General features: G+C 43.4%; 1 protein-coding gene across 1 annotated transcript in view; it reads right to left on the bottom strand.

The window, feature by feature from the left end:
* Positions 1-26,512, bottom strand: part of ADAMTSL2 (ADAMTS like 2) — a 173,674-nt gene that overhangs the window by 59,669 nt on the left and 87,493 nt on the right. Inside the window, exons 14-16 of the mRNA XM_086919989.1 lie at positions 15,156-15,311; positions 6,791-6,961; positions 5,305-5,481 (exon numbers count right to left, since the gene is read on the bottom strand). Of these exons, the coding sequence (XP_086776115.1) occupies positions 5,305-5,481; positions 6,791-6,961; positions 15,156-15,311 (504 nt within the window). The remainder of the gene's footprint in view (positions 1-5,304; positions 5,482-6,790; positions 6,962-15,155; positions 15,312-26,512) is intronic.

Here is a 26,512-nt window from a genome sequence, read left to right on the forward strand (position 1 = left end):
TCCTCCCAGCTGAGACCACGCTCTGATGGACGAGAGCTGCGGTGGCAGGGGAGACCAGCTGCGATGCAACTGAGCGGTGGGGGACAGGCAGGGATACCGCAGGCTCCGCTCCGCGGCGAAAGATGCCCCCTGCAGCTCTTGTGCACAGGCGGGGGAACAGCACGCCCAGCAGCGACCCCGGGAGACAGCCAGTGAGCACAGGTATCAACAGAATCGCTATTTGAGAATTGCAAAACGGGATGTATGTACAAAATCGCAATTTTTTTAGCGATTCCTTAGTTGTCCTTAATTGCGATTCGCAAATTGTAAAATCGCAATTAAGGAATACTTTCCCATTCATTTCTATGGGCCAGTAGGCCCATAGGAATGAATGTGAAGTCTTTCTCAATTTGCGAATCACAAATTGAGACTATTTTCAAGTGTGCAAGGTGTCATAAAGACACCCTGATGCACCCCTGAAATGAACATGTGTGCTCATATGGCGCACCTACATGCCCTAAGGGCATGTAGGTGCGCCATATGGCACCTTCACAAATGCCAAAAAGTGTGTTTGTGAAAGAAATCGCAAATTACCACCAACTTGAAGTTGGCGGTAATTTGTGATTTCTTAAGAAGAATTCGCAAAAATTAAATGCTTGTTGCATAGCATTTAAGGAATCGCAATTTGCGATTCCTTAAATGCGCACGCAAAATTAAGGAATCGCAAATTTGGCGATTCCTTAATTTTGCGATGCGATTTCCCTAATACACACCATTTTGCGGATTTTTAGTCGCAAACGCTGCTTTTTTGCGAATCACAGCGTTTGCGACTAAAAATTGCATTGATACATCTGACCCCAAATGTACTCCATGGCCTACTCATATAAATGGGCACCATCCACTAGTATATCTTCAATGAGTGGTTATTCATACTAAATGAGCCATGAATACTAGAAGGGTCAGCTTATGAATTGTGTTGGGTACCAGAGTTATAACAATGGAAAGGAAAATTCGCCAACATTGTCTACATTTTGGGCATTTCTTCTTACTTCTTTGCATTATAATGCTTGATCTTCAAGCACATGGTCTCAACGGGATCACTTGTGTTGCACCATCAAAGAACTGAGGCCACTAAATTGCTGACTTAGGGCCTGTTTGTGAGTTCGGCAGACAGAGTGCTCTGACACAAATGTGGAGAAGTAACCTGTCCATCAAACAGTTACTCTGACTGCTCTATTTTGCATCAGATGAACTGTCAAATTTCCCACAGTGTTACACCCTCTAGCTCGGCCATCAGAAACCTTACACGATGGCTTGACATAGGAGTTGTTGTGTGAACACACCAGACTGCCGTCCTATTTAGAGCGGCCAGTCTGGTGTTTTTTTTCTGTTTGGGACTGCCAAGGAAAACCTGGCAGTCCTGGACATAAAAAAAATATACTAATGACTCTCAGCGTGCCAGGGTCATTAATATTTTGATTTTGCAAAAATACAAACTCCAGCTTTGGGAGTTTGTTTTTGAAAAAGAAAAATGTTAGGTAAGTGCCCTTATGAAACATGACAGCCACTCACCAAACTTTCTGTGCTTTAAAAGGAGCTACAAGAAGGCGGTTCTTGGGAAGGCACCGAGACCGCCTCCTGGCCGGCGGTGATCTCACAATATGGCAAGCGCTAGTCTGTCAGGTCGGCTGACGTAATGTTTTCTGCCACCCTGATGGATGGCGGGCCGTCTGTGCAACCCTGAATCAGGCATGTCTCATCAGATGGCAATACTCTTCTTACATTGATTAGATAAATCTGCTTTCAACAGGCCAGATGGAGATGAAATTCATTTTGCTGTAGGTCAGCACGGCAGTGTACCATACCCCTTGTCCCAAATCCTTCAGTACCACCCACTGTGCTTGTGTTATCTGCAATCTGTGATTTTGAGCCAACAACAGGGAAACACACATTTCTTAATCTCCCATAAAGTAGACCTAACTAGAATAAAAGAGGACTCACTCTCAAGAATACCAAAAACGCACTGGGCGGTCTCGTCGCCCCGATTAGTGTCCACTCACTGAACTGCTTCTAACAGCAAGGATAACTCATCCAATGAGAACCTTGCACACAGGCTTCCCATAGCAACATGCATTAAGTCAGACAGTTAGAAAACATATCCTAATGTGAAAAAAATGGAATGCTTGGATGCTTTATTGGCAATCATTCAATCCAGACCACATGCTGTGAAAGCGTCCTTGATTTTAGCTTGATTGTTTTTCACTGTTCTATCTGGGGAGTACTCTAGGAAATGACATCTCAAAACGTAAATTGAATCTGTCTTGTGAAACTGGGAACTTTCACTGCGTAACATGTTTGCCAAGCAACGCTTCATAGCCCCTGTGGGAAGGACGGGTTATCCAAAGTCTTCAACAACTAAGGGAACCTTGATAAAAGCTTGATCTTCATGTGCCCTTGGAATCAAATCTTATTTCTAAGGATGTTCTTGGTGCAGTAGCGGCTGGCACGGATCGGGGGTAGCGGTGCAGGGAGAAGGTGGGGGGGTGGTCCTTGGTGAAAAAAGGGGAAAAAACGTGCCTTATTGGCACATCTCTCTTCTGTCTCTCCCTTCAGGCTGGAACAGGAAGCACCCAGGCTCCCCGGAGCCAATCACAATACTGCAATGCAGCCTTGTGATTGGTCTGAGCGCTGTTGTTCAGCGTTCAGGCAGGGATGGGAGCCTAGGCATGTTCTCAACCCCGGCTGTAATGCAGGTTGGTGGAGAAGATGCAAAGTGCGCATGACTGTTTGACCTGCCTGTCATCAGAGCAGCCCCGCCCCGCCCGCAAAGCTGCTGCAGCAGGAAAGCATTAAAGGATAATAACATCCAGTTATTATCATTTTATTTTTCCTTTATTTTAGTGCTGCAAAGCAGTGGGTCGACGCTCCTCCCCCTTAGCAGAGGAGCCGCCACTGTCTTAGTGTAGAGCCAAGTAGGATACAAAAACCTCTTTCAAACAGGGTGATCGTTTTTACAAGATCAGCAACATGTACTGATATGCCACAATTATGCTAAAATATACTACAAGCACATCCCCAAAATCTTTAGCTAGTTACAGCGTGGGGCAGTGCCCTGAGGAGTAATTCGTGTAGCTGGGACACACGGAGTGCAATTTGGACTCCAAAATATTATAATTCTTAGCCCACATCAGCCTGAATTCTGCTACCCACCAAGGAGCACCAAAATAGCAAAGGAAGCAAACACCTTTTCTCTCTGTGCCCCAAAATAAATATGGAAGTGGCTGCCTGTCATGGCGTGACTACCTCCACTTAGGCCTGCACTCTTCAGGAAAAACCATCCTTTGGAGGCTCATGTCTTTGTTTGCGTAATTGAAAAAACATTTTGGAAGGACTTCATCAAGAAAAATGGCATTAAAGACTCATTCCTTATTCCAAAATATGCTGCTTGAATTAAGCATTCGCTACTGAGGTTTGTTTTCGAACTGCAAGCAGAAGGTCTGAGGTTAGTACACTGTGTAGGACTGTAATTTATGCATGCTTTATATAAAAGGAACTATTAAACCAAACCCCATTATTAGAAATCGTATTGTCTGATCCTACATGTGTCAATGTTGTCCGCATTTTTAAATGTTTAAAGGGTTTTGCTGTTTCCAGGATTGCTGTAGTGGGTATAAAGCATAATAGGAATGTGTTTTTTATTTACTGCTTAACACAATATTCCCATCTCCAGACATTGTCAAGAAAGGCTGTGACCCAATGCAAGGGATCTGAAGACAGCCATCTCCCGATCACAGCAAACTAAGTAGGCTTACCTACTGTAACACAATACAACACAAAACAACACATGACCCACAGGCACGACACAGATTTCTCAGCTTTGCTTCAATCACTGAGTAATCGAGGGCCGTCAACGTTTTAAAAAGTAGCAAAATACGCAAAGTCGAAATTCCAGCTCATATGTACTCCTCATACACAATCAGCACATACGTGTATGCAAACAGACCGAAAGAAAACAGCATTAGCGTGGATTTACTTTTTTTTTACTCACACCATTGCACAGAGTGGGAGAATAAAATCCGAAGTCAACAATGTGCTTTTACCGTGGACTGTCTTGAAATAAAATACCAGGGGGCAGATTTACAAGCCCCTTGCGCTACGTTTACGCCACTTTGCGTGACGCAACAGCGGCGTAAATGTGGCGCATCTCTGCGAGGCATTTACAACGTGACGCATCTAGGGAGATGCGTCACGTTATAAAGCCCAGCACCACAATGGGGGCGTTCCCACGCAGGGTGGGCATTCCGGCGCCTGTGCGATTCGCAAAAGTGCCTGCGTGAAATCTACAAGATTTCACACAGGCACTTCTGCGACGATGCTACGTCAATTCCTTATGCCTGCTTGAAGCAGGCGTAAAGACTGACGCAGCATGTTAAGTATTGTGCGGCCCTGAGCATTGCTGGAGTTGGGTCTCGCTTGTGACGCGCCTCCTGCGATGCGCCGCCCTAACGTCACGAGATGCGTCACGCATCTGCCTACCCTTGCGCCACGGTGCGCCGCATTGTAAATGCGGCGCATCTGCCGTGACGCAAGGGTAGTTTTGCGTGACGCATTTGTTCTGGCGCATCTCTGCTGATATGCAGAGATTTGCCAGAACTCGTAAATATGCCCCCCGGTGCTTCTTAGAAAAAATAAGCATGGGCATAACCAACATGTCTGACATTGGCAATCATGCATCGGTCTGCATTTAACTTTTGGGAAATGTATATATGCAAATAAAACCAGACATATAAAAGTCGAATGCACTCATTATCAGGCAGCTGTACACATGTCACTAGGTTTAAAGTGCTTTCACTCACAGTGCAAGACAACCGATGGATGAGGGTCGCTGAGCCACACTCCATTATGTTTGGGGTAGTGGCGGGCGGTTTCAAAATGTACATGGCATTCAGATAGATCAATGGATAGAGAGGGCTGACTTAACGTCCCTTTATCTACACATGTATGTATTTTTATTATATATTTTTTTAAACATTAGGGTGAAAGGAAGTAAAAGCTGCCAGACCTAATTAAAATTCATAGATAAAGGCACTTTTTGTATGTCTATGAATATTGGAGTGCCTCAAAGGAATCATTCATACACTTAGGATTTGAATCTCTATTTAGAAAATTTTGAGAATGAAAAAGAAAAGACAGTGTGAAAGGGGTCTGTGCCCCATGGTAAGGGGTTACAAAATAGCAGGAAGCCTCCAAAGGTATATTTTGAATATGTACAGATTGAGTAGAAAACTTTCCAAAAGTCCATATTTGATAACGTGCACATTTTACCTCTGACCATGGCGTTGTGTACCATTTAAAACATGGCCGCTCGAAGCATGTGCTCTCGTCAGCATCTTTCGTACTCGTGTCGCAGTCCGCAGGGTTCCGGTTCTTCAGTTTACCATTAGCTATCTCCACACATTGGACGATCCTCTTCTTGACCCCACGGCCACATGTGGTATTACACTATGGAGAAGGGAGACCCCGGCAAAGTGAGTCTCAGTACGCCATCATGTCCTCATTACTCTCAGCCACTGTGATCAAGGAGCACAATACTAACAAGACTCAAACTAGATCACGCTGTGTCATGTAGGCTAGAGCATCCACTCGACCACAGATGCCGTACCGCTGTGGTAACTCGTTAGATTGCATTATTCTGTATACATATGCCTGTTTGTATCAAAAATAAATAAATGAATAAGTAAGTAAGCGCACAGCTTGTGCTGTGTGCTTACTTACTTATTCATTTATTTATTTTTGATATTCTCCAGTTTACATTCATTGAATTTTTTTGAATAACGAAATATTGATTTAGTTATCCTTTGGATACAATTGGGTTTAATTGCTTGTATAACCCCATGTTATGTGTTAAACCAGAAGTACTAAATTTATGAACAAAATCCCTTGTAGTTTCCTCTTACCCTGAACTGTTTGTAAAACTGGCTCAGATTTAGAGAAAGACTGGTCTGTTGCCAAAGTGTAAGACTCCCCAACAGGCTACTGAGAGTAGAGGGAATCATTAGTAGAACAAATCATGTATCAGGTGATTCTTGCATATGGCCGGATGTACCCTAGCACAGACACGGCAGCCTATTGGATATTTACACAATCTCCATATACCAATTCACCACTAACATTTACACAACATAACACAACAGAGCACAATACAGCAGGGGCGGCTCTAGGCTCATGGTGGCCGTGGGCAGGGAGCGTAGGAAGGGGGCCCCAAGAGAGGGGGTCTAGGCGGGGTGGAGCTCGGAGGCCAGTGAAGGGGGGAGGTGGTCAGGGTGTTTGGAAGTGGACAGAGCGGGAGGCCGCCAAATCCCTGCCAGGGGCCGCCACACAAATATGTATCCTTCCTCAGAGGACTATTATATTAAGGACATATATTGGCGTGGTGGCCCCTAGGATTTGGTGCCCCGGTGCAGGTGCACAGCTTGCACATGCCTAAGGCCGGCCCTGAATACAGCATGTGAATGCATCGAGGTGCACAGTTCCATTTACATCTAAAGAAGGGACACCCCCACTGAAGTATATTAGACTAATGAGGCCTGAGAGAGACAGAGTGATGGTCTGTGGTCTGACATGTGTTCAATACTAATTTCAAAAAATTGTGCTTTCCACTCTTTACAATTGGAGACGAACACCCCAGGAAATTGTGAAGAGAAATATAGACTGGAGGTTAGAAATGCCTATGAAACTGCCCATTCAAGAGCTACACATGCTGAGCAAACTACAGAGGTTCCCATCAAGAAACAGTGGCAGCAAGTCTTACCCTTTCCCAGTCTTGTGTCAGCCACTGTGGTGGGCAGTTCTTGTCGCCGCAGGGGTGTATAGCCAGAGGCTTCAGCTCAATGAGGCACTGCGACTCTGGAACCACTCTGCCATCTGCAGTCTTACAAAAGACATGTCTGACCATCTGGCCCTGTCCACAGCCTCCACTGCACTGAAAAGGAAATACAAGTGATAGGTCAGTAGGACAAGTAGGAGCAGACTTTAGCCTTATCAAATAATACTATGGGCACCATTTAGGATTTAGTGGCGATTAGGAGCCTTGCCGCACAACATCAGGTCTTCTGCCCACCAAACATGAGGTTAGCCTTCAGCTTTAGAGGTGGGACCAAAGATTGGCGCCAGTGTAGCTGAAGGGGGCTCCACGGCTGCACAGGTACTAGCAGCAGCATCAGGTCATAGGGTGGTCTTCCTGAAGTAAATGTTTTCTGCATGAATAGTCTTAGGGTGCCATTGTCTGTATTTAACATATGACCTTTGCACATTTTACATCAAGTCCAAACTGAAGCCAGTCCTACTGATTAGATTGCCTATTGTATGGTGGAAAATTGTTTTAAATGTTCATTGTGATGCTTTAACCCAGTAACTGATCTTCAGTCTCATGTGCCAGCAGCATTGCAGGGTAGTATATCAAGGATACCATGGAACCTAATACAAACAAGGACCAACATCCCCCATCACCCTGGCTGGTTAGTAAAAGACAGATATAATTGGAAGTAGGTGGGCACCTCACAGCACTGATGCAACGGCACGTCTGCACTATTTTCACTAAACATTATTTATGTACTTCTTTTGCCTTAACATATTAATGATTGGAAGTTCTAGATGTATTTAAAAAAATGCTTGTTTGAAATAGGATTTGTCATATGTTCCTCCTCAAACACTTTATTCTGCTGCTGAATAGTAACATTCTACTTTTTCAACACTTCTGGGGGCTCTGCAGACTTCTGGATTGGTTCCTATCCTCTGGAACAGTCTTCATTTTAGATTCCATTTCCTTGTTAATATTCTCTCGTTCTACAAAAGGCTGAAAAGTGCCTACTTTCCACCTCAGAGCAGACAATCTCACTCTGTGACTCAGCTGACCTTACAGTATTCAATGCATTTGTTCTTTAAATCAGGCAGCAAACAACCGTATATCAAATAAGGCGTACAGAAAACAACAAGGGCCAACACCCTCTGCTTTTCTAAAGAGCCTCATTCGCAGGTCAGTGGCAATGCGACATTCACCAAAAAATTGTAGGCTGTCCTATATACCACCGCTTGGTTCCCCTGTCTCTCCATTCTCCTACTTCATTTAGAGGTTAGGGAATGGGGTTTTCCTGTTGATGAAAAACCCATTACATGAACATCATAAATTTGGAAGGGCCACCTAATTTAGGGTTGTCCCCTCAAATGTCATGAGAGGTTTTACAATCTGCAACCACCATGTGAAATATGTCAGTCCAGTACAAATAATTATCCTACATGTCCCCCACGTGCTGAGCAAAAGTGCCAGCACTTTGGGAACATTAACTGTGTAATTTTCAAAGACAAGACCCAATTTCAGGGTCTGATTTACAAATGAAATAAGTGATGACAGGTCTGCCAAGTGCTTTAATGGAAAAATGGTCACCAGCAGGCTAAAAACTCGAAGTCTAGTCTGCTGATCAGGATAGGCTCCCTTACTTCCTCTCTGGGGATTTCCATGCATCCATAAGGATCTTACTACATCTCAATGGATTTCCGTCCAGGATTATGTGCTGCCCTACTTCTATATGGTTTTTGTACATACCATAGGGTTGCCCTACTTCTCTATGAATCGCCCTTTTATCTCTATGGATTTCCCTACATTTTTGTGTATTGCCCTACCATGAGTTGCACAACATCTTGATGAATCTCCCTACTTCTCTATGGATTGACATGCATCTCTATGGAGTGGCATGCATCTCTATTGAGTGACATGCATCTCTATGGTGTGACATGCATCTCTATGAAGTGACATGCATCTCTGTAGAGTGACATGCATCTCTATGGAGTGACATGCATCTCTATGGAGTGACATGCATCTCTGTAGAGTGACATGCATCTCTATTGAGTGACATGCATCTCTATGGATTGACATGCATCTCTATGGATTGACATGCATCTCTATGGAGTGGCATGCATCTCTATGGATTGACATGCATTTCTATGGATTGACATGCATCTCTATGGATTGACATGCATCTCTATGGAGTGGCATGAATCTCTATGGATTGACATGCATCTCTATTGAGTGAGATGCTTCCCTATGGAATACCATGCATCTCTATGGAGTGACATGCATCTCTATGAAGTGCCATGCATCTCTATTGAGTGACATGCATCTCTATGGATTGACATGCATCTATATGAAGTGACATGCATCTCTATGGATTGACATGCATCTCTATGGAATGACATGCATCTCTATGGATTGGCATGCATCTCTATTGAGTGACATACATCTCTATGAATTGATATGCATCTCTATGGATTGACATGCACCTCTAATGAGTGACATGCATCTCTATGGATTGACATGCATCTCTATGGATTGACATGAATCTCTATGGAGTGACATGCATCTCTATGGAGTGACATGCATCTCTATGGATTGACATGCATCACTATGGAGTAACATGCATCTCTATGGATTGATATGCATCTCTATTGAGTGACATGCATCCCTAAGGAGTAACATGCATCTCTATGGATTGACATGCATCTTTATGGAGTGACATGCATCTCTATGGATTGACATGCATTTCTATGGATTGACATGCATCTCTATGGATTGACATGCATGTCTATGGAGTGACATGCATCACTATGAAGTAAAATGCATCACTATAGATTGCCCCATCTCTATGGATTGACATGCATCTCTATGGATTGACATGAATCTCTATGGAGTGACATGCATCTCTATGGAGTGACATGCATCTCTATGGATTGACATGCATCACTATGGAGTAACATGCATCTATATGGATTGATATGCATCTCCATTGAGTGACATGCATCCCTAAGGAGTAACATGCATCTCTATGGATTGACATGCATCTCTATGGAGTGACATGCATCTCTATGGATTGACATGCATCTCTTTGGATTGACATGCATCTCTATGGATTGACATGCATCTCTATGTAGTGACATGCATCACTATGAAGTGAAATGCATCACTATAGATTGCCCCATCTTTATGGATTGACATGCATCTCTATGAATTGTCCCATCTCTATGGATTGCCCCATCTCAATGGACTGACATGCATCTCTATAGAATGGCATGAACCTCTACGGATTGACATGCATCTCTATGGCGTGACATGCATCTCTATGGAGTGACATGCATCTCTATGGAGTGACATACATCTCTTTGGATTGACATGAATCTCTATGGATTGACATGCATCTCTATGGATTGATATGCATCTCTATGGATTGACCTGCATCTCTAATGAGTGACATGCATCTCTATGGATTGACATGCATCTCTATGGATTGACATGCATCTCTATGGAGTGACATGCATCTCTATTGAGTGACATGCCTCTCTATGGGTTCATATGCATCTCTATGGATTGACAAGCACGTCTAATGAGTGACATGCATCTCTATGGATTGACATGCATCTCTATGGATTGACATGAATCTCTATGGAGTGACATGCATCTCTATGGAGTGACATGCATCTCTATGGATTGACATGCATCACTATGGAGTAACATGCATCTCTATGGATTGATATGCATCTCTATTGAGTGACATGCATACCTAAGGAGTAACATGCATCTCTATGGATTGACATGCATCTTTATGGAGTGACATGCATCTCTATGGATTGACATGCATTTCTATGGATTGACATGCATCTCTATGGATTGACATGCATGTCTATGGAGTGACATGCATCACTATGAAGTAAAATGCATCACTATAGATTGCCCCATCTCTATGGATTGACATGCATCTCTATGGATTGACATGAATCTCTATGGAGTGACATGCATCTCTATGGAGTGACATGCATCTCTATGGATTGACATGCATCACTATGGAGTAACATGCATCTATATGGATTGATATGCATCTCCATTGAGTGACATGCATCCCTAAGGAGTAACATGCATCTCTATGGATTGACATGCATCTCTATGGAGTGACATGCATCTCTATGGATTGACATGCATCTCTTTGGATTGACATGCATCTCTATGGATTGACATGCATCTCTATGTAGTGACATGCATCACTATGAAGTGAAATGCATCACTATAGATTGCCCCATCTTTATGGATTGACATGCATCTCTATGAATTGTCCCATCTCTATGGATTGCCCCATCTCAATGGACTGACATGCATCTCTATAGAATGGCATGAACCTCTACGGATTGACATGCATCTCTATGGCGTGACATGCATCTCTATGGAGTGACATGCATCTCTATGGAGTGACATACATCTCTTTGGATTGACATGAATCTCTATGGATTGACATGCATCTCTATGGATTGATATGCATCTCTATGGATTGACCTGCATCTCTAATGAGTGACATGCATCTCTATGGATTGACATGCATCTCTATGGATTGACATGCATCTCTATGGAGTGACATGCATCTCTATTGAGTGACATGCCTCTCTATGGGTTCATATGCATCTCTATGGATTGACAAGCACGTCTAATGAGTGACATGCATCTCTATGGATTGACATGCATCTCTATGGATTGACATGAATCTCTATGGAGTGACATGCATCTCTATTGAGTGACATGCATCCCTATGGAGTAACATGCATCTCTATGAATTGACATGCATCTCTATGAAGTGAAATGCATCTTTATGGATTGCCCCGTCTCTATGGACTGACATGCATCTGTATAGATTGGCAAGAACCTCTATGGATTGACATGCATTTCTGTGGTGTGACATGCATCTCTATGGATTCACATGCATCTCTATGGAGTGACAAACATCTTTATGAATTGTCCCATCTCTATGGATTGCCCCATCTCTATGGACTGACATGCATCTCTATAGAATGGCATGAACCTCTACGGAGTGACATGCATCTCTTTAGAGTGACATGCATCTCTATGCCGTGACATGCATCTGGATGGATTGACATGCATCTCTATGATTTGACATGCATCTCGATGGATTGATATGCATCTCGATGGATTGATATGCATCTCTATGGCATGACACACATCTCTATGACTTGCCCCCATGTCTATGGATTGAAATGCATCTCTGTGCATTGACATGCATCTCTGTGCATTGATATGCATCTCAATGGATTGACATGCATCTCTATGGATTGCCCCATCTGTGTGGATTGACATGCATCGCTATGGATTGTCATCCATTTCTGCGCATTGCCTTATGAAGCACGAGCTTTAGTGTAATACTTAATGTCACTTTAACCTTCAGAGGAAAGGCAGAAACAAGTTGAATTGGCAAAATGATATTGCTAGCGATGTAACTGCCCCATGAATCAAGTCAGCTCTTCAGTAGTTAGAATGCTTAACTAAGCACAAAATAATTTACAGATGTGCCTAAAGATGCATGGACATAGGTTGCTTGCTGGACCACCCCTGTGCTGTCTCCCCCACGACTTCTCTCCAAAAACAATGAAAGCACCCAATACATTTCACCCATGTAGGACTTTTCTACATGGTCACCCAGGTGGAGTGTTCTAGTGATTAATAGGATGTGGACTGCTACAGTGTCTGTTCTTGGCTGAGCCGCCGCTTGGCTTGTGCTTTATGTTCACTCTTCTGTCTGCTTGATTAATACTGCATGTGGAATCCAAGTCCATTCTTCTGCTGGAGATTTCCAGCTGTGCCTTTGGATCTTGTCCAGTCAGAACACAGGCACAGTTACTCTCCAGCTGTGCCTGTGACGTCATGAACACGACGCGAGCTGGTGGCTAACCCGGATTCAGGAAATACTTGTAGTATGTAGGCATAGCTGAAGAGATGAAATCTGGAACTCTTCACCCAAGTAATATAAAGGCTCACTGGTTTAATAAGCCCAATGAGGAATATCAGCACCTGCCAGACTGTTTTACCATATACTCATAGAGGTTTGAGTTGGATGTTTGGGTCTGGGCCATCACATTTTGCTTTAACCATTCAGGCAGTTCATTTTGACAGAGATGAAATACCTTTGGACAATGCATTGAGACCCAGAAAACCGATTATCGGTTTTAATGCTGTTATTTTCCCTCCTTTAAGATTGTTGGTAGCTGAACATATGTATCTGTTCAATTTGAAGCAAAGAAAAGGCTCATAGGATATTTATTTTTGCTTAATTTTCAATAAAAACATACCATTATCAATCAGCAAAAACAACCATACTAACACAAACTATATTACTCTTGTGCATGTCGAACACGGTATTCACCTGTTACAACGCATTTTTTACTCCGCACTACCACTACAACGCGGGCATTACAACGCATACCGTTACAACGCATTGCGCTGGGGGGCGCTCTAGGATAAGAGGTAAGTTTAATTTACTATCCAACACCTTCCCTAGGGTCCACGGGGACTGGAGTTAGAATAGTAAATTATACTTACCACTATCCAGCACCCCAAAGCGCTATGCGTTGTAGCGGTATGCGTTGTAAATACCGCGTTGTAATGGTACGCGGAGTAAAAGTATGCGTTGTAACGACATACATCCGTCGAACACATATCTGCTGGCTTAAAATAGTTGTAAATCCTATCCAACTTTCGTGCCCACTTGGCCAGATAGCTAGTTTTCACATTTATTCTTCAAATACTCTTGAAACATCTTACTCAAAACATGGTCTTTTGCTCACTGCAGGTGTGTAATTATTCAAGTTGCTTGTTTGGGCAGCCCCTGAGCTGGTGGTATCCTTTCCACAGCCCATAAGGTTTCTTTCTGATAAACCTGCAAATCCACTCCAGTCCTGCACTGAGTTGACAAGTCCAGGAGGCTTACAGTCAGATCTCTGTCTTTGCTCCCAGCCCCCCCACAGTTAATGTACGAAGGTGTTACTCAACCAATATTTACTTAAATACTCAGGATCCAGGGGCAATTGTATTTTTATAGTATGGAAAACATCCATTCACCTTGTGTGACAATCGTCACTGATGTTGAATACAGTGGTTAATTCAATACAAAAATACACAAGGAACAAATATGTCATCACAATGATCTACCCTAAAACCTACCACACGGTGGTGTATACTACTATAGTCTAGACTATTTCACAGATGTCCTATCCTTTGTTTTGACCTGAAGTCAGACCCGATATAATATTTTCTGTTCATAATTGTATTTTGCTATGTGTCGGCATTTTTATTTCTTGTATTCTGTACTGGGAAACTGAGCCCCTGGTTTATTATTTGCACCTTACATATAATAAAATAAATATATACATCTGCAACATCCTACATTGAATGGATCTCTTACAATATCACTGTATCGGTGCTTCTCGCTCCATGTCAGATAGATTGCAACACATCTGCAGATCTCCTAAATGTTTAAGGTTCTATTCTTGTTTGGATTTGTATGGAGTGTAGAGATACATGCAAAACAATCACCAGTTATGTACGTTATATCCCATTTATCTTGGGTAAATATAGAATATTAAATATTATTAGACCTGGTTAGTATCTCACCCCATGATGTCATTATTTATTGAGTCTTATGAATGCCTGTATTTCCTCTTGGGCACTGGTAATTGTGGCTTAATAATTGAGGTGCTGCTTAACTTGGAAAAACCTTGAGTTAGTGCATGGGCTGCAGGCAACAAAAGCTCAGAAATACAGAGCTGTTATTGTCTTTCTGATTTCCAAGTTGTGCTGTCTGCAGTTCAATTGACCCAGTAATTAACTTGATAATTATGGCACCTGATTAAATCAGACTCACCTGAATCAGAAGTCGGTTGCTAAATACCACCTGTTATGAGTTTTGGGCCAATATTATGCAGATTTTGGTGGTTACACAAAAAAATCTGTATCTACCAGTAACCCCCATATTTATTCTCGCCGATAAATTTCAGAAAAACAAAACTAGGGTTAACCCTAAAATGGAGATGATGAGAGGGCTGCAGATGTCTGCGTCACCAAGGACATCTAAGAACTCAGGGGCATATTATCAAGACAGGCGATAACATTATCGCCACTTTAGCGGCAGAAAACAGCCGCTAAAACGCCGATAATGGGCTTGATAATATGCTCTATGGAATTCCAATTGAAGCCCATGTTAGATGTCCTTCAATTTTATCGCCTGTCTTGATAATTTGCCCCTCATTTCCTGCTTCTTGTCGTACACAGATGTCCACATGAGAAGACTCACCGGCCCCCAGTCTGAGACCGTCCACTGTCTGTCGCAAGGAGCCCCGGTACAGTTCTTCTCAGCAGGTGGCTTGGTGGCCGGATCACACATGTTCTCGCTCTCTGAGCATCGCACGTCCCTCGTCACAAGGCTCCTTTCCCCACATTTTGCAGTGCACTAAGAAGAAGAGCAGAGGAGAAGGTGAAATACAAAACTGGCATGTCCACAGAGCAGATGTTTAGAAACAGCTGGCTTCCTCAGAAAGCCTGCAGGAAAGAGGAGCTCCCAGCTGTGACATTTGCCAATGCATCTGGCTGAAGGTGTGACTGATTCTGGTTAGGTAGGTATTCTACAAATGTAAGACAACAATTTTCAAGACCAAACTTAGGTAGAAAAAAGGGAAAAAACAGGCGAGCAAATCAGTTCTTGAAAGAAATTAAATGGCCTTGAAATTACACCCTCCAACAGTTTTTCTGAGTTGTAATGTCTTTTCAACAGTACTAGCTCACTTGACAGCACCACCTCTCCCCCCCGGCCAGCAGAGTGAAGTCATTCTGGAAATGGTATTCGATTTCGATTGTTGTCAGACTGCGTATTCAATATTTATGTAAAGCAGACCAACGCGCAATGGGCACGCGGCTTTTACATGACGCACTTATTTTAGAAACTGTCAGATCTCCATAAAACCAGCTCTTATTGTTGGCAAAAATGAACAGGCTGCCCATTTGGCAACAGCGTCTACAAGCTGGCCCAAACCAGCCTTGCTCTACTGGCCAAAACATGCACTACACATCTTGCTGGAATGCCTCAGCAGTAAAAACCCTGGTGCTTGCCATGGACTTCAGAACATTCAATCTCTCAACTCTAGACACTTGGAAAGCAATTCATCAGGCACCTGACACCTTTCATTGACTGAGATCTTATTTTGCAAACCATTGCATAGCACATAAACACACATTGGTGTAAGGATTGATTAGAACAGCCATTTTGTACACAGCGGTAGAGTTTATTTGTAATCAGGGGCGGTTCCTCTATTGGAGTGCGACGGGTGTCGACTACCCCCCCATCCTTGAGTTGGCACATCACATTAAAATTATAATCTAAGTGACATTGTGGCCATACTTTAAATAAAAAATGACTTGCCCTAACCCCAAACCCCCATGCTAGATGGCAGTGCTCTCTCCGTTGTGCTGCTGCTGTGAGCTTCAGGCGTTTTAGTGGGTGTGGCTAATCCTTGGCAGAAAGACACTGAGAGTAATTCCTCACATATTGGGAGGATGAAGACAATGTAATGTGCATCTTAGGTTGGACAGGTGTCTTGTTCTGTCGAGCCCGACATGCGCACTTGGAGCCTCCCGTATCTGTGCTGGGGGAAAACAGACACAGTCTCCCATGGAGCGCTGGATTTCCCTGCTCAAAACAATCTTGGTGCTGTTCTTATTCTGTTTACTGTTGAAAACAGTCTAAGACCAGTGCCTGGATTGGTCCTGGTGGCTCGCCTGTAGTCCCATAGGCAAGGGAGCACAAGACTGCTTAGGGGCTGGAGAATTACATGAGTGGCCAATCCCTGTGTGGCTTTATTTTGAAGCTGCACAGTGATTGGCTATGTGTTGGTGACTGTCTTTCTGGCAGTTTGTAGTTTTGACTTCACACACAGCAATGGCCAACTACACTGCACGAGGATGAGGTAGTTGAGAACACGGACAACATTTGCTGTAAGATGCACAGTCTTAGCCTCCATTTTCCAAATTTTTGTCAGAGTGCTCTCATTACCCCTTTATTGGCATTTGTACTTCTACACCCAGCCCAACCACTTTCAAAAGTCACCAGTCGCGACAGTTTGTAATGTTGAGTGTAGTATTTATTTGTGCAGAAAAGGCACTGACTGAACACTGATGTATTGTGTATTATTTGTTGGGATGCTGAGTTCTGACTTTCTAGACTGGGAGTTGAGTGAAAAAAGGGATTTGTTGTTACCAGGGTACTGATCTGCACTACAGGGGCCCCAGGACACCAGAGATGAAAGACCCTATGTGAGAAATTGGTTTGTTGGTGGAGGGGGATGAAACCCTTCTCATGCAACAGCCACAATGCTTGTCAAGGTTAGCCCCAAAAGTTCACTTAACTTAACCTGTGCTTAACCATCTGGTAGCTTGGCACAAAAGCAGTCAGGCTTAACTTAGACAAAGTGTGTGACGTATTTATGCAGCACACAAACAGCAATAAAGTGAAAACACACACAAGAAGAATCCCACCCCAATTCAGAAACATAGAGTAAAATTTAATACATTTTTTGACAGCAAAATGCCAGAAATCCAATCAGTAGAACCAGAGATATGCAGCTTTAAAGATTTAAGGGTAATATAGTGTCTAAAAGCACAAAGCGCTATATGTGGTTATCTGATTGCGTCAGGCTGTGTGAAAGTCACAAGGTGTGGCCAACCACAGTGAAGCACAGGCCAGATACAGGGACCAAGATAGTCTTGTTGATAAAGTTACCTTCTAAAGTCTAGCACGAAGAGTACAGATCGCGGAGGAGGAGGCCATGAGGGAGCAGGGAGAGTGTTGCGGGTAGTCATCGCTGTAGCGTGAAGAGGAGGTCAGGCGTCGCATACGGTCATCACTGTAGCGTGAGATCCTGATGGGCTTTGCAGATGGTCGGTCCTGGAGCTTCATGTTGGTGGTCACCGTAGGCTGTTGATGGTGTAGGGAGAAGGGCAGATCTCACATTGACTGGTGGGAGCAGTAGCATGAAGAGTCACTGGAGCTTTGCATTGGTGGTCAGTTCAGGTAGAATGATATTGGTGGAAGCAAGCCCATTTGCGGTCGTGAAGAGCCCAGAATTTCTTCTTTTCTTCTAGGATGAGCTGAACTGATGCCACACTGAAAAACTCACTCCAGTAGAGGCCAGCAGGCTTCAGGCAGGTCCAGTTGGAAATAGTGACCCGGGCAGTTCCAAAGGGGCTCTGGAGTTTGTTGTCCCTGCAGCTCAGAATAGGAGGTCACTCAGCTGAACTTTGGAGTTACGTCAGCCTTAAATGAAGGGTGCGGGTCCAGTATTCCTTCCCAGACAGCGGCACATGCCTCAGGCAGCAGCAGGGCAGTCCTTATGTAGGATCCACAGAACAAGAAGTGTACTGAAGAGTGAGTCTTGGGGTCCCATTTTTAGGTCTAACCCAAAGGACAGCTTTAGCTGTCTTGCCAGCCTGATGTTTGCAAAAACAAATATCATCCATATATAGGGCCTCCCAATCAACAGGTTCTCAACATTGGTCTGTTGACATGTCACGTATATTACACTCCCTCCCAACCCAGCAAAATTATAGATCAACAGACTAGCCCACTCCAGTCATTGGATGCTGTCCCTTTGAGGGACTGCATTTTTCCCTTGCACATGCACACATACATCTGAAAAAAACTTCCCCTAAAATAGAAACTGTTGAACACTTGCACTTCTCAATGACTGATAGATTCTATGTATAGTAGGGTTGCATCAACTATTTTCTTAACTCTCAGAACATTTATTGTAAATTGCAGGATTTCCAACCACTGGAGCTGCTCTAGGTGGTACAAACCATAAGTGGGTCATCTGGCCAGAGAAAATCGTATTACCTAATCACTGATGGCTGGCTGTACCACAACCTTCCATTGGACAGCTCTGGTGATGGTGAGAACAGGGGGCAGTGGGTGTTGCAAGCTGGTGGCAGCGCCTGTGGGGCTGAGGGGGACAGCTCTGATGTTGTTGGTGATTGGGTTGAGGGTGTACAAGAATTGTTAGCTTTGGGGTAGTGTGAACTAGAGAACATGATGTTGATCAGGAATACTTCTGGAAGTGCAGAACACAGAATATGTAGTGGGATGTGAGTTTGCTAGGGCATGTTGTATAGCGATAGACAGGTGCCAGCCCAGCCACCTGTGGCAGCAGGAATGACTTCCCAATGCTTCAACGGGGTAGTAAAGCTTTACTCATATTTTCATTAAACCTATACACTTTGTGAAGCTCTGAAGCTTATAAAAAATGTGAAGGCTATGTCTGTCCACTTCACAAGTTCAAGCACCACTACTTAAAGTATAAACATGCAATTAAAAATGATGGTCTCCTACATCATAGTGCCTAGGAGTGGCATCTGGCTTGGGGAAGGTGGTGAAGTGCTTGGAGGGTGGTGTGGTCGAGCAGGGAGTGATGTAGTCATTGTCTGGCAGCTGAATCTTGGAGTAGGAGAGTGTTGGTCTTAGTTAGAGTCTGTTTGTGTAATCTAAGTAATAAACGCATGAAGTGATGGTACCCTGGAGCTTGAGTGGGAAATCTGGGTGTCAGAAGGTGCTTCAAAAGTTCACATTGGGTAGCTTGGAGCTTTTTGTGATTTGGGTCACTTGAAGAAACAGGAACAGGCTGAAGTTCACAATTATCCATCAGTTTATCACTCAAAAAGAGGCCACCAACAAAGTGATACACAAATAGTGTGACTGGTAGTTCTTCCATTGTCTGCAGTAGACGATCTTGGTATTGAGTGAGCTGAGTTTCAGTTAGTTCCTCAACGTCCTCTGACCAAGAGCTTGGCAACAAAGCTCTGAAGCTAAAGCATCTAGGTTTGGATTTTCCAGGTAAAGGACCATCTGAGTTTTATTATTATATTTCTAGCTAGTTAAATTGAAGAAACTGTTGAGGTTTAGTACCAGGCTGAGATAAGCAGTGAACGAGAGTATAGGAATGACCAAGCCTTGAATTACACCAGAGTTGACGAAGAAAAGAACTGAAGACAAAGGTAGAAGAAGAGTGGTGTTTGATCTTTTGGAGAGGATGGAAGGGATCCAGTTTAGGATGAGTCCCTGGAGGACCGCTTCCTCTGACTCAGCTGGTGGTATGCACAGAATCAAAGCAGTGGAAAGCTCCATTACAAGGTTGATGATTCCATTTCACTGTTTCAGTATCTGAATGTGTAGTATCCTGCAAATGCATTTATCCTGTTGCTTTCTCCCTAGCTGCTTAGCGAGTGTAAATGTACTGCAGGGAATGTTCTTGTGGTGATGATGAATGGAATGTTTGGTTGCCTGTGAGGTGAAGTGTGCCTGTTGGAGTATGGGCTGAGCAGCAGGCAGGCAGCTCCTGGTGGGGCTCCTCTACATGATCCTAACTACCTGCAACTAAGAGACTAAATAAACCTACTTAAGCTACATCTTGGCTACTGGACATCATTTTACATTTTGCCGATAATCTGGAGACAAATCTACGCGTTACTCCTGCTATAACTGAAGCCTCCACTCATAAGAAGAGAGAAAAATCGAGTAACTTTCAGAAACTGAGAAACATACCTGTAGACTGAAGCTCCATGCCTGGATGCCCCACTAGTGTCCTGTTTACAGCGGACAGCCCTGCCAGGACATTCTTCATGGTCATTACGTCTTTCAATTTCTATCATTGTGTCAACTAGACATTCTTACTAACGTGATGGACTTTCAGTGTTTTTTGTGAAAAATGACCAGTAAGCCTGTTACAGTGTTTGTCTTTTTGATTAGACCATTCAAATGGATAATGCCGAATTATGGGGGTCATTAGGATTGCGATTTTTCCGCATCCTCCGGGCCGGCGGACACTTCCGCCGGCCCGGAGGATGCGGAAAAACCGCTGCGGAGTCTTCAAAGACCCCCACCAGATTAGGATGGCTGGGGGGTCAGGAAGACCGTCTGCCGCTTTTCTGTCGCGGTCCCCTTACGACCGCGGCGGAAAAGCTCTAATACGGAGGCGGTGTCTAACAGACACCGCCAGCCATATTAGGATGGGGGTGAACAGATGCCTTTCCGCGGTGGCTTCTCCGCTGTGGAAAGGCATACGGTGATTTCTTTGGGAGCCCGTTGCGGGCCCCCAGGGTGACGGGGGTGGGGGGTACACATGGGGGGTACCCATGGTACCCCCCTGCATTTGCATGCACAAAGCAGCAGGCACCGCACGGTGCCTGCCGCTTTGTGCATGCAAATGCGAAGCATGCATTTTTAACATTGCGGCGGGTGCTGCTTCAAGCAGCCCCCGCTGCAATGTTAAACATACAGGATGTGACCCCCAGGGTGGCAGTCACATCCTAATTTGCACGGAGGGACCGCCGCTGCCCCTACGGACGGTCCCTCCTCCTCTGGGGTGGTGGAAGGACGCAGGTCTGTCCGCCATCCTAATAGGGCCCTATGTTTGTAAGAGTTGGAACTCCTTGCAACAGTATTACAAACCCATAGACTATTTTAAGAGGTGTGACAGGCTGCATGGTCATCGTCAATGCTGGTGCCTTGGATTCATAATGGAGCTGGCCTTTGGTGAAATTGTCATTGCATGGCCTGAAGCAAACCTTAAAAAAACATTTATAAAATCGTTACCTGTGTGCGCGAGGCTCCAGTGTTTCTTTTGTGAGTATGAGTCCTCTTGTGCTCGTGACTCCTCACTGTTGCCGTGAGCGCAAACCTTGGAGCTGCATGACCAGCGGCTATGTCTTCCTCTTGCTCCATCGGCAAGTACTGCACAGTGACGATTGGTGAACGCGAGTGTTTGCAGCCACATGGTAATCTTGGTTGTGGAGCCAGCTCACAAGCCTCTGGGCTACGCTGTTCTCCGTTTTGCCAGCCAGTAGTGTCTCAAAGTGAGTCAGGAAGTTTCTGCCATCAAGATCAATGGGGTCACACTGTCTCCCTCAGAACCTAGCTTCATATATAGGAAGCAACAAGTGGTTCCACTCTGTCAGAACCAGAAATTAATTTATCAAAATACACTGTTGTGCTCTGTTACTCATTCATAAATGTACCACGCCTACAAATATTTATCAAAAAATATACTAATTTAATAATATCTTTCTTCGCATCAATTTTGTAAGCAATTTATACTGAAAAAAATAAGGGCTGTCAAAAAATGGGGGAACAAAACACAACTGACAAATATGTAAACATATCAATGGGTGACTGTGGTGACATAAAGTGAAATGAGTGACCTTTCAGATTCAAACAACAGACAAAACAATAACATAAATTCTCTGTCCTCCTAGGTGTTTCACTTTTGCCTAAAATATTTAACAAATTTGTTGCTACAGTGAGCCTGGACATGAGATAGTTCTGCGTCGACGTTTCGACCCTGTAGGTATATGTGTTGGTGGAAACATCAAATAGGGTTCAGTAGCGCGATAAGGTATGTAAAGCTCTTCCTGGGAGAGAAATAGGACTGGGCCTACTGGCATTAAGGGTGGAAGGAGTTTTACTTGGTAACTATCTAGGAATGTCAGAAAGGGGATTCCACAGGGACATTTGATAGACTTGAGAAAGAAATAGTTGAACCTTCCTGAGTTTCATTTTTATTCTGAACAATATCATTCAGTTAGGGAGACTTTGAAGCTGCTCATCTCTGTTCTATTTGTACAAATTATATATGAATAATCCCTGATTATTCCCAATTAATTCCTATAGTAGATGTTATGAGCCAAATCACAGTAAAAGAGTACTACAGGAATACTATTTTATGTACTCAAAATGCCTTTGTGAATAGGCTCCACTTTCATCAGCAACAAAAAGTTAGAAGAAAAGAAAACAAATACCCTTGGGCTTGGTTACAGGTCCAATTCAAGAACAGGAATTGAACATATCAAGGCGACAACTAACAGAGTGATTCAATAGCCCTGAGGGGATCAAACCTCATTTTGGCTTACAGAACAGTTGCTTCTGCGAGTTTGATTGGGATAAATGCCAGATGACCGGAGCAAGATCCTTCGCCTAACTTACCCCCATACCTGGAACACTCTACCCCTCCATTTCAGGCAATCCGCCTAGTTGATCCAGTTCAGGAAGGACCTCAAGACCTGCCTCTTTGACTGAACCTCCACACCCGATGGACCAGCAACCCCCATAGCCTTGAGACACTCACGGGTGATTAGCCATGCTTTACAAACCCATGATTGATTGATTGATACATGTCCACAGAAGCAAGGAGGCCCTAAAAAAGATTTATTTTGAATCCTCTCAGCTGCAACCTTTCGGAACAAAAATAAGTGGCACAGGTAAGAGGGATGGGCAGTGCGTGGGTGGGTTGGGGGACAGGGAAATCGACATATGACGGAATTCAACTTATCACAATGTCCTGTGCAATTTGCAAATATTATTGATAGTTTCCGAAGCTTAGCGAAACTATTCTAGGATAGCACAGCTATTGTAAATCTATTTTGGTGTCCCATAGTGTAAGTGCACACAAAAACAGTGTAAGAATTTTCTGTAATGAAGCCAAATAAAATGGTGTCAGTTGGAATGTTCCCCATACACCAAAAAATGACCAATTATTGGCCTTTTCAGTACTCTGATACCGTTTTTACTTTGCGCCCTAAAGCGTTGCCCTACTACGCCTTAGGTGCACATGTGCTGTAGAAGAAGAGTTCAGCATCATCATGGGAAAATATATGGGCAGGCTACTTTGGCATGCTAAGAAGCCCTAGACATTCCATGCAGCTAGTTCAGTACCTTATCTGTAATTTTTGTACTACAAATCATTTATTTAATCAGAACTGGTTGTCACGTTCATGTTGGTTTGAGGAGCTGTGGTTGAGGAGTATGCAGCACAATTACCCGACTTTGATACCGAGTGTAGTAAGTAACATCTGGAGATGAGCTGTATAAAGAAGCTGATGGCATGCCAGCTCTCTTCTTTTTGGTATATATTGGAAGAACATCACATGGAACTAACTGGGTGATATAAGGGGTGTATGTGAGTAGAAGCACTTAATAAATTAAAATTAGATGGAGCACAAAAATGACTACCATATCATCATGTAACATTCTGATTATTTTAGGACACTATTGGTGAGAGATTGGTATATTAGTTATTTTATGGACTTCAAAAAATAAAAGTATCTTTATTATGCTCTGGCTAGGCCCGTCACCCATATTTCTTGATCAATTAACTTATGGTGTTCTTTAGTCCTGAAGAAGTGGCGGCTAAATTGAAGGGGCCACCGAAACGTGTGTCGAAAGCTTGATTAGAACCATGGGGAGTCAACACTAGTGCTGGCATAAAAGATGAAGAAGCACAGGCACAAGGAGATTAAGCATAACGTGGGATCACTTTATTTTTTTTAGAGTTGTGGTGGATAAGAAACAGTGTGTTTGCTGAAATGTATGTAATGTGGAGAGATGGGGTGTCTTAGTTCTGCTTTAAAATTATGAGTTTATTTACACTTGTTTTGAAAATCGCTTGGGGGCAGATTTACGACTTCTGGCGCATCTCTGCAAATGAGCAGGGATGCGCCAGAACACATGCGTCACGTAATCCCCCCCTTGCACCACCACGGATGTGTCGCATTTACAATGCGGCGCACTATGGTGCAAGGAGGGGCAGATGCATCTGATGTCGTAAAGGTGACGCAGTGCTGGAGTCATGTCGCAAGTGTGACACAACTCCAGCACTGCTCGGGGGCGCCCAATACTAGCTGTGCTGCGTCACTCCTTACGCAGTTTTGATGCAGCGGGGTCAGAAAAGTGACTGAGTGAAATCTTGTAGATTTCACTCAGCCACTTTTCAGAGGCATTCCTGCGCCGGAATGCCCCCCCCCCCCCGCAGCAGAACGCCCACATGAAACCTGACACAGGTTTCATGTGGCGCAGGGCTTTGCAAAGTGACTCATCTCCCTAGATGCGTCACGTTGTAAATACCCCGCAGCATGACACTGGCTTTGCGCCGCGGCTGCGTCACAAAAGTGACGGAATGGCAGAGCAAAAGTTGCGTGTGGGGCTTGTAAATGTGCCCCAAAGTTTTGTGAATACATATATATATAGATTGAATTTTGTAAATGATTTTTGTAAATGATTTATGTATAAATTGCATTGTTATGTAATAAAAACAAGATGCTTTGAAAGTTCAATGTGAAGCGCAAGAAATACATTTCAAGGCGTTTTTTTTATGATGTAAATTTCAAATTACCATTTCGCCTGGACCTATTCAGGGAGGGTCGCCTGCTTTTTTTTTGCCTACTTTGAAGGACATCAAAAGGATGAATGGCAATATATCCGCTTCCAGGGACGTGTAGGGGTTGGAAGGTGCATTGAAAAAATAAGATGTCTTTCTTGTTTCTATTTGAAAGTGATTCATGGTGAATAAATGTATGTTTTACAAGACTACAACCTATGGAACGCTGGAATCGTTTGCCTATTACTCCGGAAGCAACATCTGCATAGTTTAATTAAAATGTTTTATTGGAGTGTATTACTTTATTTCAAGTCTAGGTAATATATTACTTCTAATGGAAATTCACGAGTTTTTTTTTGTTTATTCTGAAACATCAGCTGATACCAAGAACACTAACACCTTCTGTAACACTTTTTATTTTTTGAGGGGTGGGTAAAATCACATTTTTTGCAAAAAATAAATTACTTTATAATTCACTGTAAAATTGAATGGGAAGTAATATCCCAAGTATAGATAACATGCGAGATACCAGCAGGAGGCAGGGTCAACTACAATATGTCTCTGCGGTGCAGTTTCATTATCAATGCAAGACATGTTAGCTCGAGCAGTCTCTGGTAGGCGAAAATGGTACAATATTTCGCACGCATTAAATAGGAAAAAAAATCACAAAATTCACATAATAGGAGAGAATATTTCTCCCCTGCAAAAACACTGTTTGTGTCCTTTTAGTGCTGGCCCTTGGATGGCTTGTTTAAGTTATATTTAATTCACTCCTTGTGTAGTGAAAATAGCTGCTCACTCACATGGAGATCTTTCCATGAGTGGCTGAAATGGGGACATTAAGGTCACTGAAGGCAGCAGACTTACAATGTCACCAAAAGGCAATAAGTTGCTCAAATGGCCCCAAAATGGCCTTGCTGCCAGCTGAAAAAAGCATTTGCATTCCAATAGGTCTGGCTTTGGCAGACTGAGATTATGGTAACATTTTGTTAATTTGTTTTTTCCAAGCATGTACCCCAAAAATACATGTATAAAAAGAAAATATGTAGTCATTTAAAGAGAGCTGCCATATGCTTGCAATAAAAATAATACATTTAGCAAAACATTCAGCCTTGTGGCCAGCTTACTACTGGCGTTTTTAAATACCTGCTAGGTACTCGATTCATTTTTTAAGTATGATGGTTTGTGACAGTAGAGACAACAATACATCACAACCTAACTAAGAACCCATATTGCAGGCAGCTACAATGTTACAATTTAAACACTTTATAATTGGAACTTTAATAAGCAGATGGAAAATAAAATGGAAATAAATTGAATACACTCTCATAAGTGTACTATGGTTTCCCAGATGAGGTGGAGGGGTCTGATAAGCTTAGGTTTCAGCTCCATGTCCCTTCAGGTACAATTGATAACATAACAGGTGTGGCCAGGTGCCAGGGACGCAGACATGGTGTAG

This window comes from Lissotriton vulgaris, chromosome 5 (assembly GCF_964263255.1).
Source record: "Lissotriton vulgaris chromosome 5, aLisVul1.2, whole genome shotgun sequence".
Classification (NCBI taxonomy): domain Eukaryota; kingdom Metazoa; phylum Chordata; class Amphibia; order Caudata; family Salamandridae; genus Lissotriton; species Lissotriton vulgaris.